The sequence below is a fragment of the Somniosus microcephalus genome, chromosome 12 (genome assembly GCF_052327205.1).
Source record: "Somniosus microcephalus isolate GS21.2 chromosome 12, FLI_Smic_1.0, whole genome shotgun sequence".
Taxonomy (NCBI): Eukaryota; Metazoa; Chordata; class Chondrichthyes; order Squaliformes; family Somniosidae; genus Somniosus; species Somniosus microcephalus.
In genome coordinates, this window is record NC_140998.1 from 115,570,335 (window position 1) to 115,589,408 (window position 19,074).

A 19,074-nucleotide genomic window follows, 5' to 3' on the forward strand; every position below is an offset into this window, starting at 1 on the left:
TAGACGCAGCCGTCAGGTGGACAGAGAGTAAAGAACATAAAAAGTCAGTAGAGAAGGCAGTGTGGCTGATGTGCTACAAAAGACAAGTCCAGATTTTGAACAAAGTCGTTGCAGCGCAGGCAGCCAAGATCAAAACCCAGGCTTCAGAGATAGAGGAAAAGGCCATGGGTGGGGAAAAGCTAATCGCAGCGCTTCACGCGCTGAATCAGGAACGCCAAACTGTAGCCAGCCAACATCAGGCTAAAATAGAGTACCTGGAATGTCAGGTTACTGAGGCAAAGTTGCATGAAGCGAGGGTACGGGAGAAAAGCGCCCGCCTCGCACAACAGCTAAGAGCGCAGGAGGAGAGAGTAGTAGAGGTCAAGGCAGCTTACAAGCTGGCTATTGAGAACGGGTTTGAGGGCGCAGACCACGGCCCCTGCCAGAAGGCATTAGAAGACCTAAGAACGGCCCTGGCAAAGGCAAAAGGCATGGTACGCCTCGTAGGCCCAAAAGCGAGTCAAATAGACTTCCTGAAGGAATCCAAAAGACCGATTCCACACGAAGTAGTTGTGGCACCAGCCACTGAACCCTCAGCACCGCCGAGCTATAGTGAGGTTTGGCCCGAAGGGGGGGTGGTAGAAGGGGAGGAAGCCGAGGTAGAACCGGAGGAGGAACAACCCCTGGTAGTGAAGCCAGAGCCGGCACCAATGTGTCCTACTCGGCACCAGAGGTACGGTCCCGTTGACGCAAATGGCGTTGACGGACCCCTCCTGAACCAGATTGTGTTGCCCCACGGTGCTAAACAACTCAGAGCGATGGTGAGCCACCTTCCAAAGCTCTCCGAGAAGGGAGATCCCTCGGTCCATTTCAGGGAGATAGAGCAGACAGCCGCCGTCAATGACTGTGACGGTTCGGAACAGGCTAAGATGTTGCTGTTCTCCCTGGATAGTACAATCCTCCAGTGCCTCTCAGACGGGAGAAAGAGGGGGCAGAGAGGGTATGAGGAACTCCGGGGCGAGGTCTTGGAGGTTATGGGAGTGGACGACGGCAACCCGTTCCTCCGTGTGGAAGGGACTACGCAGCTAACTGGAGAGCCCCCACGGGTTTTCGCAGAAAGGCTGTGGCCAGTGTATCGGCGCAGCTGTCCGGGCATGCCCGAACGGGCCGCAATGAACAACGTCCAGCGGGTTCATTGGCTCCGCTGCCTGGTTGCCAACAGCTCACCGCAGATACAGGCCCAAGCCAAATCTTGGTTTGACCCCCAAGGTCCCGGGATCACAGAGGAGACAGTGCTCCGACAGCTCACCATTGCGTATAAGAATTGCAGGAGTCAGGAGACACCTACCTCTAAGGGAAAAGTGCATGAGGCAAAGCCCGCAGCCCCAAGTAAAAAGGAGTGGCATCAGGAGGGGAATCGCCTTCCCCAAGCCAAGCTCAACTGCTACGGGTGCGGGAAGGATGGACATTGGCGCAGGGACTGTAAAAATCCGCGGAAGGATAATAAGGGAAGATCTCCCGCAGCCCAAACCCAAGCCCAGACCGCCGCCCCAGCACGAATCCAGGTCCAAGCCGCAGCCCCTGTCCCAGAAAAGGGAACCGGTGCAGCTATGGATCCCGCTGCGATAGAGTCAATTTTAGAGACAATGCGGTCTCTTATGATCTCGCAGGGGAGGGTAGCAGCCACCACCGGTCCTGTCGTTCTCGCAAACCCGACCGTTTCACCCCAATGACTAGAGCCAGCGCAGCCCATTTACCTGTGTTCGCTGCGATATGATTTATGGAGACGACCCCTCGTGGAGATGGAAGTAGAGCAGGAAAGGGGGACCTATCTGTTGGATACGGGGGCATCGTGCACCGTGATCCACACAGCTAACCCTACCACCTCACCTCTGTCCACCGGGGTTCCATATATTCTGTCGGGCTTCACAGGTAAAGAACAGGCTGGCGCATTCTCCATCCCTCTCTCCATTCATTTAGGACCACTCCGCACCACGTGGAAGTTTATACTGATGAAGTGGGAGGTGGAGAGTGGAAAAGGGATCCTTGGGTCCGATTTCTTAGTGGAACACGGGATTCTCGTGGATCTTAGAAATCACTGTCTCTGGGGAGCGAGCACGGGTAAGAGAGGCGAGGTAGTCATCATCCCAGAAAAGGAAGGGAAAGGGACCCTATGTACCGTGAAGCCAAAAGAGGGCTACGACCTCGAGCTCATGGTCGCAAGTGTCCCACAAGATCTGCAGGCATTCGTGTCAGACCACCTGACTACGTTTGCCACTCACAAACACGATTGTGGGAGCGTCACCGGGTTGGAGGTCAGAGTAGACGGGGACCCCATGGCCTGACCCCAAAAACAGTACAACTTCCCCAGGGAAGCGGAGCCCGACATGGAGACGGCAATGTCTTCACTGGTGCAGCAGGGCGTGTTGAGGCCGATAGCCACCCACGTAAACTCTCCTTTGTGGCCGGTGAAGAAGCCGGACAATTCATGGAGAGCCACGGTGGACTACAGAGTCCTCAATAGTAACATCCCAGCCTGCGCGCCGACGGTAGCAGCAGTTGCCGACCTGATAGGGAGTATTCCAGCATCTGCGCCCACGTTCACGGTGCTGGATATTTCCAATGGGTTTTGGTCCATCCCTTTAAGGAGGGAGGATCAGTACAAGTTTGCCTTTACTTTTAAAGGGCAACAGTACACCTGGAACTGCTTGCCACAGGGTTTCCATAACAGCCCCAGCATTTTCCATCAATGTATGGCAGGAAGCTTAAAAGAATTCAGCCAGCCCAATCAGCTAGTGCAGTATGTGGACGACCTGCTCCTGTTCACAGATTCCAGAGAGGAGCATGGCCCACTATTGGCCGAGCTATTGGAGCTGTTGGGCAGAAAGGGTTTCAAGGTGAACCCGAAGAAGGCACGGATCGGCCAGCAGGAAGTAAAATTCCTGGGCCTGACCATCCGCGCTGGAGAGCCATAGACAAGGCTAGACGGGAATCGGTGCAAGATCTACCAATCCCCACCACTGTAACGGGTGTGAGGTCCTTTCTGGGACTGACCGGGTACTGCAGAGACTTCATTGATGACTATGCAGCCACAGCAGCCCTGCTGCTCCGACTCCTACACAAAGGAGTGGAATGGTCCTGGGATGAGGGTTGCCAGGCAGCATTTGAAAAACTCAAGGGGGGCTTGCAGACCGTGCCAGCTCTGGGGGCCATAGATGGAGAAGAGTTTTCCTGGAGGTAGCGGCTAGCGGGGATAGCCTAAGTGCTGCACTGCTTCAAGAGCGACACGGCAAGCTAAGGCCGGTGGTTTACTCCTCCAGGGTGCTCACAGATGTGGAAAGGAGTTTCTCCAATTGCGAGCGGCATCTTTTGGCCACGCATTGGGCTGTGAAAAGGTCTTTGATCTTCACAGGCACCTCTCCCATCACTCTCCTCACCCATCACACACCCACCCGGATGCTTCTGGATGGAAGGATTAAGGATGGGACAGTAAGCAGTGCCCGCATTGCACGCTGGACCCTCCTCCTTTCCCAGATGGATCTGAAGGTGAAGGGTCTCTATGAGCCCAAGCTCGCGGCCAACATGGTATATCCCGGAACAGCCCATCGGTGTTCCGTAGAAGGGGTATGGGAAGTGAACGTAGGTTTACGGGCCAGGATACATCCCACGGGATGTAGACGGTTCCAGCATGGTGTCTGCTGGCGAACGACTCACAGGGTGTGGAGTTTATGACCCCGCGGCAGACATTGCCTTGGCGATTAAGCTCCCCAGCACTATGAGCGCCCAGCAGGCTGAACTGTCCGTGGTATGTGTACGTCGTTACACATCCCAAAATCTTCCCCACCCCATACACGATTTGCTCAGACAGCATGTTCACATGCAACTCGTGTACGGAATACCTGGCCATCTGGTCTCGCCGCGGATACACCTCTGCGGACGGGCGACCCTTAACCGTGAAGCCCCTACTAGAAAAAATCCTGGCCGCAGTGGGGGAGGAAGGGGAAGTCTTTATCCACAAGGTGAAGGCTCATTCCTCCACGGAACCCCGCAACCAGGGTAACCAGCAAGCGGATACGCTAGCCAGGGAAGGTGCCCGCACCGGCACTTTCTGGGATCCCTATGGGTCCAAACCCATGGCAGTAATCCGAGGCAGGGATGGGAATCAGGGGACCAAAGGGGTGACACTGCCCCCAGACTTCAAGACCGTCCAAACCCTAGATCCCGCCCTAAAAACAGTCCTCAATGCCATCACTGAGGGCAAGTAGAAGGTCCGTACGGTACAGCAGCCCTTTCCATCAAGGAAGGCATGCTGTTCCGAGAGGAACAGTGGGTTGTGCCGCAGCAGCACCGGAGGGAATTCCTTCAACTGGCCCATGAGGGTCCAGGAGCAGGACACCCCGGGCCTGAGGTCACCTGGCAATGGGTAGAACAGGCAGGATGGTGGCCGGGACTTCGGGACAATGTCCGCGAGTTCTGTGCTAATTGTCTTGTATGCGCTACAAACAACCCAGACCCCCAGAAAAGGAAGGTGCCCATGGGACACATCAGGAGAGTAGAGGGACCATGGCAGTCGATACAGGTCGACTACATCGGGCCCCTGCCCACCGCCCAGGGGGGCTATAAGTATTGCCTTGTCCTGGTGGATGTGTTCACCAAATGGGTAGAAGCCTTCCCATGCAAAACAGCCACGGCACTTAGTACTGCCAGGATCTTGGTCCGGGAAGTGTTCTCGCGGTGGGGACTACCACGATTTGTGGAGTCTGACCAAGGGAGTCATTTCACCGGCCAAGTGATGCAGAACACCCTCATGCTCTTAGGCATCGAAGGGAAGTGGCACGTGGCCCACAATCCTCAGTCATCCGGGATTGTGGAGCGCATGAACCGCACCCTCAAAGAAAAACTGAGGAAAGAGACGATGGACTCGCCCCAGAAATGGGCGGAGGTCCTGCCTCTAGTCCTCATGGGGATCCGGGCTAGCCAGTCTAAAAGTACAGGGTACTCCCCGCACGAATTAATGACTGGGAGAGTCATGCGGACCCCCACCCATGTACTAACCCCGGTGCTCACTGAAGGTCAGCTCCGAGAGGTAAATCGGGATAAGTTTGCCCAGACCCTTTTTGAGCACCTGAAACAGATTTATGGGCAAGCGGCTGGGAACATGGGAAAGCAGCATCAGGGCAACCGGTTGCTGCTCGAACCCCGTAAGACACAGGAGTGGGAAGTAGGAGATCAGGTCATGGTGAGAAACTATGCCCGAGTGGGGAGTTTAGAACCACTGTACATGGGCCCTACAGTATTGTAGACAAAGCCAGCCCCATGGTTTACGCAGTGAAGTTGCCCCGACGCACTAAATGGTTTCACGTAAATCAGTGCAAACTATTTAAGCCGGGTGCAAAAGGGCCAACAACCGAAGCCAGGTCTGAGGGTAAAAATCCTCAGCCTGAGGCGTGCAAAGAGTCACAGACCACACAGGTGAAACCACAGCCTGCTTGAGGGGAGGAGCTATCCCGCCCACCTGGGAGGTTTCCCCATTGGCCTGGGACTCGGACGGGGAAGAGCCCGAACAGCTAGGCCCCGCCCTTGACACGATTCTGGAGGAGGTGGAGTCGGAGGACGGAGGTCCTGCCCTCGACTCAAGCGTAGGGGAGGTAGAACTTGGGGGCGGAGATCCTCCACCTGTAGGGACAGGTAGGGAGAAGTCGTCTGCCACAGATCCAAATCCCGAAGGGGCGGAGCCTGAGGGAAGGGAGCCGAAGCTGGCAGTCGTGGTGGAGCCACGGGCTGTGAGGGCTAAAGTCCCAACCAAAGGTCCACTCGCTAAGGGAGCCTCGCCCAAGGCACCCCCTCGCAGGTCGTCTCGAACGCCTCAGCCAGTAAAGCTCTGGCCAGATTCCCCCTACTTCAGCAGACACCGACTTGGGAAATCCCTAGAAAGGCGCAGTCCCCAATTGGCAGCAAAAGGCTGCAGGGGACTCAAGCTACAGGTCAGTGTGGCCCCGCCACAGGGAGCGGAGAGCTGCAGTCCGAACAGGGATTAGGTAGGCTGCCCGGGGACGGGTGGCGCTGTACATAAGTTTAGCTAAGTTTAAGATTGGTTAAGTACAAAGTGTGTAAATTTTTAAGGTGATGGGTGTTATAAGGAATAGTTCTAGAATCTGCCCAGCATGCGTGTTTGTTTTGGATCGAGGTCGAAAGACCCGATCATGCCTTCACCTAGGCCAGAATCTCTCGGGAGCCTGGCTGTATCGTTTAATCTGTTGCAGGAACCAAAGATACTATGGAAAGGATTCTCATTGTGTTCGCGGTGATCGGGTGTAGCTTGGCCTATCGGGGCTACACCAAGGACTCCATCGTATATGGATGCTCCGGGGACATAGCCCCCATCGCGACTGATGGGACAGGAGTATGGGACGTTGAAGAAACAGCTACCTACTTCCACGAAAGGAGGTGGCCAGGATGGCTGGGGTCGAACTCTACGGAATACTCCAGCCAGTCCGGGTTTGCATACAGAGAGACTTCTCTAATGTGTCCCAGGGTGAGGATCATCGTGCCCAGAGTCAGCGTCACCGTCGGAAGGAAGATTTGTTTGATATGCCATGGACATGTTCCTTTGGACAGATGGTGGTGGCTCCGGAAGCTGAGCAAGACCATGAAGAACTCCACGGTCGAGTGGGAGCGACTGGGTAACAATACACATCGGACTATTACGGGGACTCATGGGGGACTGAGTGTCTGTTGGGACAAATGGTGGGAACCAGATGAGGGGATTTACATCTGTATGTGGGGTTCAGAACGCGTCTGCCCCACAGGCGTCTCCATCTTTTTCCAAAGACAGTGGCAGGATGCTGGGAAAGGGATGAGGTGGGACGTCATCACACGGGCGTGCGGAGTCCCATACTCTCAGATCCCGGTGAATTCCACTGAGCTCATCACCCGCCCCCGCAAGCCCCTGCCCACGATTCCGGTAGCCAAAGCCCGCAAGGGAGGGTGCCCCACCACTATCAAGGGACCCGGGAACGGATTGGTATTGGTACCCACAGGTCAGGTGCTGTACCAAGGGGTGCACTACGCGGTGGCCTCGGGGATTTTAAACCTCACCAAGATGCGATTGCCAGAGTGGTGCCCCAAGGAAACGGAGCAATTGTACCAGGTGCTGTTAACAACTATGTTCAGACAATTTTATGAGTTCGACTTTGCCGATGTCGACAGAGCCGGATTATACACCACACCACGAGGTCTTGGACAGGGTAGGGAGACAAAGAAGGGGTACAGTCAATGATATTTTTACCGCTTTTAACACAGGGACTTCCGTCATCAACACTCTGGATGACGTGGAGCTGCAGACCCAGATCAATGGTTTAAAGGGGCGGTTAAGAAAGATACTGACGGACGAGAATAAGGTAGTGGGTTCTGAGTTACATGAGGACCAGGCCATGACACTACACTTAAAAGAAATCATAGCTGAGCTGGAGAAACACGCTAAAACGGTAAATGCTCTCATCAGAGAGGATCGGAATGCGTCAGATCAGGCTGCGCAGAATGAAGCGTGCGTGCTGTATGGGGCGTGGTTACTGGGCGAGGGCCGCAGTAATCTGGAGGAGTTAAAACAAGGTTTGGTCCCCTCCTGGATCGGCAATAAGCAGCTCGCAGCCCTCCACCCTTTTGAGAACGCATTAAGTCCGTGCCAGCTCAGACTAGCTTCAGAGGCCTACCCAGTCCCAGTGGACTGTGGGCGGTCTAATCACACCATTATGGGTATAGTGGTAAGAATGCCGGTTATGGGAAAGACAGCTAAACCCGCCCCGGTATACAGGGTGGAGAATATTGGAGTCATTCAAGGGGGTGCACACATTCGCTACACAGCGGTCCCACCTTACGTCATTCGATGGGAGCATGCAATGACGGGTACCGACCTCTCGGGGTGCCGGAGCCGGGGAGCACACATCATCCTGTGTCCCCAGCACTTGAATGCCTATTCGAAACCACAGTGCGGGCTCAGAACTGCTGGCGCGAAGCCTATAAATTGCACCATGGAGGCAATGGCACAAGGCCATGTGCCCCCGCAGGTGGCATATATAGGAGGTGGGACATACTGTGTCACCACTGCAGCGCCCCACTACCAACATGGACAGCACGGCTGGTGTCCGGTCAGTGACAGCAGTTTCTGCTTCAAACCCAAGGCAGAAGTTCAAGTGGCCCAAGAGCGAATTGTTCCCATTCCTGAACCTTCCACTGTTCACATCACTGTCAAAGAAAATTTCACCGATCTGCAACAATTCGTTGCACATTTTGGCTGTATCATTCCCCCTCTCCCTGAACACCTCACCAAGATACTAAAAGCCGTTGCTGTTTCACAGAAACATTTTTACACGCTGGAGCAGAAGACTTTAGAAATAGGGGCAGATATATTAGATGTGGTGGGACCTGTTAACTAATATAGAAGTCCCTTCATGGATTAGGATAGCCTCCCACATCCTCGTAGTATGTCAGATTTTTATCGTGATTTATTTACTCTTTGTACATTGTAAGAGGGACAAACGTTTCCAGAAGTATGAGAACAGAGGAGAGTGGAGGGAGCATTATGTGCGGGTAGACGAGGAGACACCCGTTTGAATTTTTGCTGCTATGTATAAAGATAGAGTTTCCCTCCCTCCCTCTATATTTTTTTTGACCGTTTTCGTGTGTATTTTCTTTATTATTTTATTGAAGTTTATTATGTGTGTTGTTATTAATAAAAATAATATGTATGAACCAGGTGGTGTCGGGGTATTAGGCTGAACTCAATATCAGTTTCCTGAATGTCAAGGATCTAAATGCTCCAAAAAAAAGAAAATCCTCACTTATTTCAAAAAGAGGCAAGCTGATGCGGCAGTTCCACAGGAGGCCCACCTTATCTCTTCCGAGTCCACCAAGCTCATGAGGAACTGGATGGGCTAAAGTGTAGCAACCAAGAGCACAGGGCTGGCCATACTTATTAATAAACTACTGCAATATATAATTCAGTCAACTACTTCTTCCTCAAGCAGTCACATTTACCCAAATCAAAAGCTGCGCTATAAGGCAAAAAGATGTCTCTAACCATACTCCACTTAGTCTCCAGCCCACACTCATTAACCGACCACTCCACTCCTGATGCTGGTGCCTAAATTCAATACTGCAAACACTTGCAGGTCCAAAGCATTAAGACAGGCTCAGTCTTGCCAACCTCAGGTACTACTATTGGGCAGCACAATTCTCAGGGATTATAGCCTGCCCCCACAGTACTTGTCTGACCACAGAGCCCTGGAGCTCATAGCCTGCCAGTAACAATCTCCCAGAAAAGGCTGACAAAGGCCCAGAAACACCCAATAATAGCTATTTACCTGAAATATCGATGAAAATACCTCAGGTCTTATTGGTTCTTTTTCCAATCTGGCTCACTGGGGAACTTTCAGATACATTTCCCAAAGGTAAGTCCTGAACTTGCTACGATATAAGCATCACTAGGCTAGGTCAACTCCACAACATAACCCAGATTATGCTACTGCAACAACTGACCTCACCAAGCTACCAAATTAAACAACTCTAGGTCCCGACCATGCTCCATAAACTCCAACATGAGCCATCCCCCCACCACAGAACTGTACCTATACTCTCTGATAAATTCCTGCAATGCACCTCCATCTTCTGTTTATGTTCGCTTCCAGATCAAAAGACAGCACAGAAACCCTTAAAGAGGCCAGGGAATTAAGAAAAGGATGGAAGCCACTACTTGCAACAGAATGTTAGAGAGCCAGTACACTGAACATACTGCACTCCACAACTGATCTACAAATTCCCCTCCTCCCTGACGGATGAATACTGAAGGAGCTGGAGAGGTACATTGCTGCACACATTCTGGTCTTTCCCCCTCATTCAGCCATTCTGGATGGCGTCCAAGAGGTCACAGAGCCAACCGGCCTCACAATCCCTGCAGATTCGAGTCCGAGCCTGTTCAGCCTATCCATTATTGAGAGAACCCCCTCCCTGCAGTATGTGGGCCAGTGCCACTGTCGCTGCTAGCTGTAAGATGAGACCACTCTCCATTGTGTTGAAGTACAACCCTCCACATAACAAAATGTGGTGGGACATCTGTGGGGCATATGGAAAAGGTGATGTATGCACTCTGCCTGGAACTCAGGAAGTACCAAGCAGTCTGGAATGCATTTCAGGAAACCCACATGACCAGCCACTTCCCACAGAGTTATACACCCCCAAGAAATTCAGAGTGTTGCATAAACTGACCACCCACTCCTCGCGCTCCTCTAAGGGCAATTCTTTCGCCCTATCAAGTCCATCACTAAGTTTGCAAGATCCTTGATACCCTCATGAACAAAGCAAAACCTAAGGATCCTTGTCTGGATATTGTGACCCCTCCCCAGAAACAGCATGCAGTTCCCAACATGTGCACGGTGTACTTAAAACCACCATATACTCTTCTGCAAGTACCCCGTTACAAACTGTACAGTTACGTCACAAAAATATGCATTTGCTTTTTTTTTTAAAGTGTGTTAAAGGCTAGAGGATCTTGTTCCTCGCACAACGATCGAGTGAACAAGTTCTTGTGGTAATACATTAGTGAAGCTGTCTGGGAATTTGGTGTAGATGATAATAGGCTAAAATCATGGTTGAAATCTTAAGTGAAATTTGACTTTATAGAATACAACTTAAAAATGCAATTTGTTTCAGCCCAGGGAATGGAATTGGTTTTGAATGTGGTAGACTTTTGACCTAAAGTATAATTGGACCGATTCACACATAATCATAAGTGAGCTGCAACATAGTATTAAATGGCCATTTGACTGTGGTAGATGACACCCCAGGCTGATGAATTATATAATTCAGCGTGCCACAACAGCACTATAGTAACGTCATACAAATTACCAAAGGAACATCTGTAAACTATCTTCTTCCGTGGAGGCAGCAGATGCCAGAACGGTTCTACAGAAAGACCAGAGTGTGAATTTAGGGTCCAGAGTCAAATGAAGAATAACTGACCCAGCTTGTTTAATGGAGTCTTTTGTCATTATACTATTTTTTTTTAATGGAAATCTGAAATAAAAACTGAAAATGTTGGATACACACAGCAGCTCTGTTAGTATTATAATGTGAAACTGTTTTTAAAATCTGCTGGTACTTCCAGGATTTTCTGCTTTTATTTCAAACCCTGGGAGAGCCCATGAGATTTATTTTCATAAAAGTAAAATAAAACAAAGCAGCTCGACTATTAAGTCTTAAGATCAACTTAGTCTGAATGCAGCTTATTTGAGAGGATTCTTCTACCAGGTGGCTTTTGCATATCATTATCGAATGCATTTGCACAGATTGTTCCCCCTGTCCACAGACTATCATTGCAGAATCATGAAGCCGATTCCTTTTGTAAAATGAATGTCATAGTGCTGATAATTTTCTAAAATACACCAGGCGATAAGATATATTCCATCTCTCATCTACTGGATCACTTTGCTCTGAAGTTCAAGTTCTTGTGAATAAATTTGATATTCCTTTTTAAAAAATAAATGTCATTTTAATCCCTAGTTCTCAGTCAAATTTTGCACAACATTGTATATATAACAACATTTTATCACACTGGTCAGATTGCAAGGTTTTGCAGTTCGCTCTAAAATGGCTGATATAATCAAAATCTTAACAAAATTGCAACAGCATTTACTACAAAAGAGTGACTCAATATTTTTGAGTGATTTTATCGCAAAAAAATCTGAAATGATTCTGTGAGGAAGACTATGCAGCGTTCAGATACTGTCATTGTCACCTCGTTGGCTGACAAACTGAGAATAATAATAGGAATTCACCTTATTTGTGCACTATTGTTTTATTCCATGTGACTGTTCTGCCCAACTGCATGAACTTACATAGAACTACATCGAATCTACAGCACAGAAATAGACTAAACGACCCAATATGTTTTATGCTGTTTTTTATACTCCACGCAAGCCTCCTCCCACTCTAATTCTCGTTCCACCCTGCCCATATAACATAGCCTACTAAAATTAGAAGTAATTATATAAAGTTGCCACAACAATTTGCATTTATATAGTGCCTTTAATGTAGTAAAACATCCCAAGGCACTTAAAAGTTAAACAGAAAGTGGTTTCATTCAATAAATTGACATCGAGTTACAATGCTGCAATTTATTAAGTATCTTTGATGGCATCATGAACAAAGGGAACAGAACTGAAGTCAGTGATGAAAGAGAGAGATCAGGGTGTTACATATTAGGAAGCTATAGCTGAAGCAAACAGGGTTATAGGTTGTATGCACAGGACAGTTCACTACAAAACAAAGATACCATTTTGTTCAAGACCTTGGTTAGGCCTCAGTTAGAATAAGGTGACCAGTTTTGGTCTCCTCACATGGTGGGGGATTTTGAGGCTTTGGAAGCTTTGGAGGGTCACTAGATTGACACCTAGTTACTGTACCCAGAAAGGTACAAATAAGCATAGACTCGGGTGATTTGATTGAGGTTCATAAAATGAAGGGACTAGATTGTGTTTAAGTGCGCCATTTATTTCAACTGGCTAAGTTACGGAGGACCAGGGGTCACGCTTACAAGTTATGTAAGGGCAGAACTGAGATGGATGTTAGGTGGTTCTTCTTTTCCCAGAGAATCGTGGGCCTGTGGAATGGCTCCGGGTGGGTAGGGAGTGTCTGTGTGGTGATGCATAGGGCAGCACAAGTTTATGGGACAGGTTAGATGGACCAGTGGGTCTTTTTTTGTTGGTCATTTTCATATGTTTGTAAAGCTCGAGTGGTTACGAATAATAACACAACTCCACAGTGGAATTGCTACGCTTTAAAATAAACAATATTTTCCTTAATTTTGAAAAGCTTCCCAATAACAAGCTTGTGAAATTCAGTAGAGCTGGCATGAAGTCACAAAATCGGTCCAGATGTACAAGGCCCTTTGGCACTTTTGATTTCACCCTTTCAGAATACCAACCCTACCATCTTCCCATTACAGCTTCGAGCTGTTTCTTAAGTAAGTTCAGTAATCCTGGCCTCGACCACGCTTACTGGCAACCAGTTCCAGCTGTTGTTCACTTTATACGGTAAAGTAGAGGAAATGGTAATGTAGAAAATAGTATTGGTCCTAAAGCTCATGACAGCGTGTAATTGGTACTGTATTATGACATAATTCCCCCACCGCCAAAACTGATCTAAAGAAAGAAAGAACTTGCATTTATATAGCGTCTTTCACAACCTCAGGGCGTTCCAAAGTGCTTTACAGCCAACAAAGTACTTTTGAAGTGTAGTCACTGTTGTAATGTAGGACACGCGGCAGCCAATTTGTGCACTGCAAGGTCCCACAAACAGCAATGAGATAAATGACCAGATAATCTGTTTTTAGTGATGTTGGTTGAGCGATAAATATTGGCCAGGGTGCTGGGAGAACTCTCCAGCTCTTCTTTGAATAGTGCCATGGGATCTTTTAAGTCCCTCCTAAGAGGGCAGACGGGGCCTCGGTTAAATGTCTCATCCCAAAGATGGCACCTCCGACAGTGCAGCACTCCCTCAGTAGTGCACTGGGGTGTCTGCCTAGATTTTGTGCTCAAGTCTCTGGAGTGGGGCTTGAACCCAAAATCTTCTGACTCAGAGGCGAGAGTGCTACCAACTGAGCCAAGCTTGACACCAAAGAAATTAGCACAACACCATACATTATGAGGTCTAATTGTTACTATAAGCAGTGAATCTGGTGACTTCTCACAGCTGCTTTTGATTATTTTACATGAACATTGACTGCATACAGTTTATTTGTTTAAAATCACACATCTGGCTGATGCTGTGCTATTGCTAGGTTAAAAAGAGGCATTGAGTAAACCTAAATACTCAACAGGATATCCAAAATACTTTTCATTTAAAACAACAACAGTTTGCTGGTCAGAAATTGGTGAAAGGGATAACTTGAAGCTGCTGTCTGAGCAACCCAGTGGTGGAACCAGTTGGGGGTCATGACCCCTCCCCCCAATCATTTTGAGTGTCGGCCAATGCAGCTTTGGAGGACCGCCTCCATTTCGCTCCCAGGAACCTCTGTCACCAGTCTTCAACCTCCAGTGGTGCTCCGCTCAGCCTTCCAACTAGGTAAGTCAACATTCCCCAGTTCTCAGCTTGGTCTCTTCCCTGCCAAGTCGGCCAAATCTCGAGTACGACCCCCAACCCCACGTTCGGTCAAACCAAACTCCACCACTGGCGCAAGGGCAACCACATGATGCAGTGACATTTGTTATCTTCCCAGAAAATGTTGCAACAAGACTTTGAAATAAGATGACACCATGACACTACTATTGCTCTGAAGAATTACTAAATCTCAGGTAATGCACATGCCAAATAAAATTGGTGGATGGGTTTTCTATCCGTATGATCATAAAACATACTTGTTTAAAGCCCACAGCTGTGTCTTTTCTACACCACGTGGCTAAGCAGTAAAACAAAATTACTTGTATAAATACACCAATCATGGATTCAAAGATCATAGAACTTTGCATAAAGGTGCAACATCAGCATTTGATTATAAGGTACCCAGCTGCTAAAGTTATGCATCTTTTACAACAATTATGCAGCATGTCACTTGAACTTTTAAAGAAAATAAACAAAGATACCACTTTCATCTTACCACTGCATCCAAATTACTGTCCTCAAGATGGAAAAATAAAATACTCCAGCTCAGATGTTGCCATAGATGTTATCAATGCTACCTTGGGCTATTCAGAAGTTATACTTGAATAATGATAAACCCATTTTTCTTCCCTTACCTACTACAACAATAACTTGCTTTTATATCGCACCTTTAATATAGAAACACATCCCAAGGCACTTCACAGAGGCATAGTTAAATAAATGGACGCGAAGTCAAGAGGGGGATATTAGAAGGGGTGACTAAAAGCTTGGTCAAAGAGGTGGGTTTTAAAGAATGAGAAGGTATTGTAGAGGCAGAGGGGTTTGGGGAGGAAATTTCAGAGCACAGAGTTTAGGTGGCTGAAGGTATGGCCGCCAATAGTGGGGTGAAGGTGGGGGGGGGGGTGATGCACAAGAGACCAGAGTCAAAGGAAAGGGCAGTTTTATGAGGGAGTTAGGGATGAACAAAGTTACAGAGATAGGAAATGGCGAGGCCTTTTGGAAATGTCCATCCGAAAATGTCAGTCAACCCTGGGATTTGAACTCTTGTCTCGAAGTCAATAGTTCAACATTCTAGCATTGCAGTTATATATTTCCAACTAAACTATAACTTCTAGCAATGAGACAGTCCTACCTCTTTGCACGAAGCTGGGATTTATGGTGTCTTCACAATAGAAAGTTTTGAAGCACAGAGGAAGTTGGGTAACATCTTGAGGGAGCTTATCCATTGCTTGCTGGAATACAAGAGCTAGTTCTTGCAGTGCATCCTTTAAATCTAAAGAGGTCACTGATGGCAACAGAAGACTTAGAGTCAATGAGATAGCAGCACTTGACAGCGAACTTGACACAACCACCTCACAGTCAATTATATAATCATCCAACTTCTTATTTATCATGAAGGATTTTCTCTCACAGGGATCGTCAGTCAGGGCAATGACATGCCACTCCACTGCAGCACTTTTTGGCAGATGAGGGAACACGGCTACTACCAGTAGGCCAGAAATAGCCTCCGAATCTCCATAAACTTCATCCTGTGATTCATAATGAAAATATATTAGGAAAATTAGTGCATGTCACACAAATTCACATGTTTGGAGCATTACTGTGAATTCGTAGAAGACTCCTGCAATCTGTAAACTAGAAATAAAAACTGTTTCCATGGTTGCTACCTTATCAATCAGCACATGGGTACCACTTCCCCACCGAGACGGACTGACCAAGTACCTGAACTGTGCACAACTTACGCTATGCAACATTTTTCAGCAGTACCATGCTTGCCCTCATCAGTTCCATATAGCAAATTTTAAAATGTTTTTGTGTGCTTGCAGAAGTCAAAAAATTAAAGTAGCAGCATGACTCCCTGACAAAAGTAGCAGTTATCTGTGGCAGAGGCAACCTCATGAACTTATTACATCAATCCTATTCCAGGGAGTATAAAGATGGTGCCAAGCTCATCTCTGAAGACAGCTGAAAGCTCATGTGAAGAATACCATTTGCACTTGTGCCAACCCTCATTAGAATTTAAACAAATGCACCGAATGTAATCATAACTCAGTCTTAAAAGCAAAAATGGTATTTCATTAGAACAATTTTTTTCATGAGAAATAAAAGTGTGGATTGCATATTTTAATTTTATTCTCTAGGCTCATAACCTAAACATGAATATTCTCCAGAATTGTAGTAGTACCAAGCAATAGCTGCCAATACTTAATTTTTTCTAGCCTCCTGCTGTTCGCAACGCATTTACTCCAATGCATTTACCCCAATGCATTCCCCAATTGGTTGGAATTCAGGCAAACTGATGGGCAGCAGCAGAAATGGAGACAGAAATATTTTGCATATTGACTGCGACAAACAATCCTGGGTCAGGTACAGCCGCCACTAGACCTAATGCGGAGCTTCCCAGTATAAATAATGATTAAATCCAATCTTACATGAGTATTCCCTTTACGCTGTATCAGCACTGATTTCTCATTTTATGCATTCAACTGCCTACATTGAGATTCCTGAACAAATCTTATTGTGCTAAATTTTGTTCATTTTCGAGGACCGATTGAAACAGCAAACTGCTGAAGACATTTCTGGATTTTTCAAAGCAAAGAACCTAGATTCGCACTAACAAACATACCCTCCACTGCTCACACTGTCTCTGTTTTTCAGTTCCTGTCCCAAGATTTTGCTCATCACTTTAAAGAAAAAAAGAGGGTTTAAAATCAACCCCATCAGTCACACAGTCTCTTGAGGGAGGCGAAAAAAAATTCAACCAATTTAGGAAAATAAAAACTGTGAAATTCCTCTCTGCCTCCCAAGAACAATTAGGCAAACTCCAGCACAACAGTAACTGTAACTTCTGGCCCCACCTCTCTCCTTTAAATGGAGAAGGTTTCCACTCACAGGAACTTCTCCTGCTCTCTTCTGAAGGCTTGTAGTGAATCTAATCCAGAGGTTACTGGGGAAGACTATCGATTTGGGTGTTGAACGGGCACGATATCGGCAATGCACCCAAGGCGCCCGCCCCAACGCAGCAATCGGGAGGCCGCAACCACTTTCAGGTTCAGGCCTCACCAACAGTTGGTTGGTGAGCTGCAGTCGACAAATAGGTGCCCTGTTGCAGCTCATAGGTATCTTGCAGCGGAAAGTCGGCCGGCCACAGCTCACAGCCAGTCGACGGTTAAGGCCTGTCCAGTTTGGGGGGGGGGGGGGGGGAGGCGCGGATGTTAGAGGGCGCGAGAATGGTACTCCTCCTGGTCCCACAAAAATCTGAAAAACACAACAAAACTTAGCTTTTTGGCAAGACCTCCAGTGGTCCCTTTAAGGATCGTTGATTAAGCTTCTCAGCACTTGAAGAAATGCTGTTCATGCTCGGAGTTGCTTATATTTGATTGCAATATTTTTAAAAATGCAGATTGTTATTTTTCATTCCCACTTTCTGCATGTAAATTGGTACATATCTTACTGCTTCATTTGTGGCTTGTTTAAAGTTTAATGAATGTTACATTTGAGCCAATCTGAAGCAGGTATGACACAGAACTTCTCATACATGCCCAGTCTTAAAAGTTAATTATTGCTGTTTGACAAACCTTTTTTCCCTTAAATGAAAACAGTAACATGACATGGTAAAAGATCACTTATTGGTATTTGCTTTTCATGTAGAGGACACGCACTTTTATCTGGATGATTATTTTTTAATTATGATTAGATTAATAGACAAACACAGAAGTTTGAGCCATTTTTAATATTCTTTAAATTAGTTTCAGCAAAACGGAAGTAATCTGAATTACATACTATAGCGCACCAATAAAGACTGCTCCTGTTTGGACTTCACATCTCACCACAGTAAATTTCATGAAATTTCTCATCGCAAACCACTTTACTTGTAATCTTTCCTCGTAAAAGCTTTAATCTAATAGTTGAGCATTTTATAACAAGTGTTAACCACAGTGACGACACCGCAAGGGACTTAAATGTAACCCTTAACAAAAATTGGACCAGCCTTTGAAAATCGTTTTTCCACTTGCTGTGTGCTGTCTTAAAACGGGACAGGAATGAAATCAACAAATTACCAAGTGAAAAAAAAACTGTACACGCATCAATAAGGGCACAACACTTATCCCTCTTTCAATTTACAGGATCAATTTTCATCCACTTGCACTTCGTGAGTGGTGCATAATAATAGGTTACACATACTCCATTTCACAACTCGGCTACTAAATTACTGTAAAGAATACCCATAGCATTTTTCCACAGTGAAATACATTGCTGCTTGATTGTAGTGCACTGTTTAAATAAAAATCACCCTCACTTGTGGATTAAACGTTAGCAGAGACTAATTGTATATCAACAGCAAACAATCACACAAGTATCCTTGTTGTGTGAGGGATGGCAAAAATAGAAATGATTTCACCTCAAATTGCTAGCACTTCAGACACAATAACATTTCAGAGAGCAGTTTGCTTTTGGTGTATTAGGTATGGCAGGGAAGTGGTGTAAAGTTACCGACAGATAAATGTTGTATTAGCACTTACACGGGTAGGCTATTCTCCTTCAGGAGACAAATTCTATCCTTGTCAATACTAATTCTACTCCAAGTGGTAGAAAACAGTTTGAAAAGATGAAAATTAGAGCTCTGTGCTGGAAAGAGCCAAGCTCGCTCAAGCTTAAAGGCCATTTTGTTGGCCCAAGGTGCTAAGGTGCAGCTTGAAAACATTTCCACAACTTCCAGGTCAACCCATTCATCTACAGTAAACTTTTCTCTTTTTTTATTCAACCTGTCACAGGTTTTAATGTCAATACCCCTTCCACTTAAAAAGACTGATCCTCTCACAGCATAAATGATATTTTGTGTCTATATATTGTAGAACATATTTTAAAATACTGTGCAGCACTTTACTGGAAATTAATTCAACTGATTTTTTTAATGAATTTCTGTGAGAAAGAAGTGTT

General features: G+C 47.0%; 1 protein-coding gene across 4 annotated transcripts in view; it reads right to left on the reverse strand.

The window, feature by feature from the left end:
* The window catches only part of dph6 (diphthamine biosynthesis 6), a 307,645-nt gene that overhangs the window by 30,676 nt on the left and 257,895 nt on the right, over positions 1-19,074 (reverse strand). For all 4 annotated transcript variants that reach the window (XR_015080288.1, XM_086003446.1, XM_086003444.1 and 1 more), the window contains exon 14: positions 15,266-15,662. Coding sequence is in view for 3 of the 4 variants with exons in the window: in XM_086003446.1 (XP_085859572.1) it covers positions 15,266-15,662 (397 nt within the window). In the remaining variant the exon portion in view is untranslated. The remainder of the gene's footprint in view (positions 1-15,265; positions 15,663-19,074) is intronic.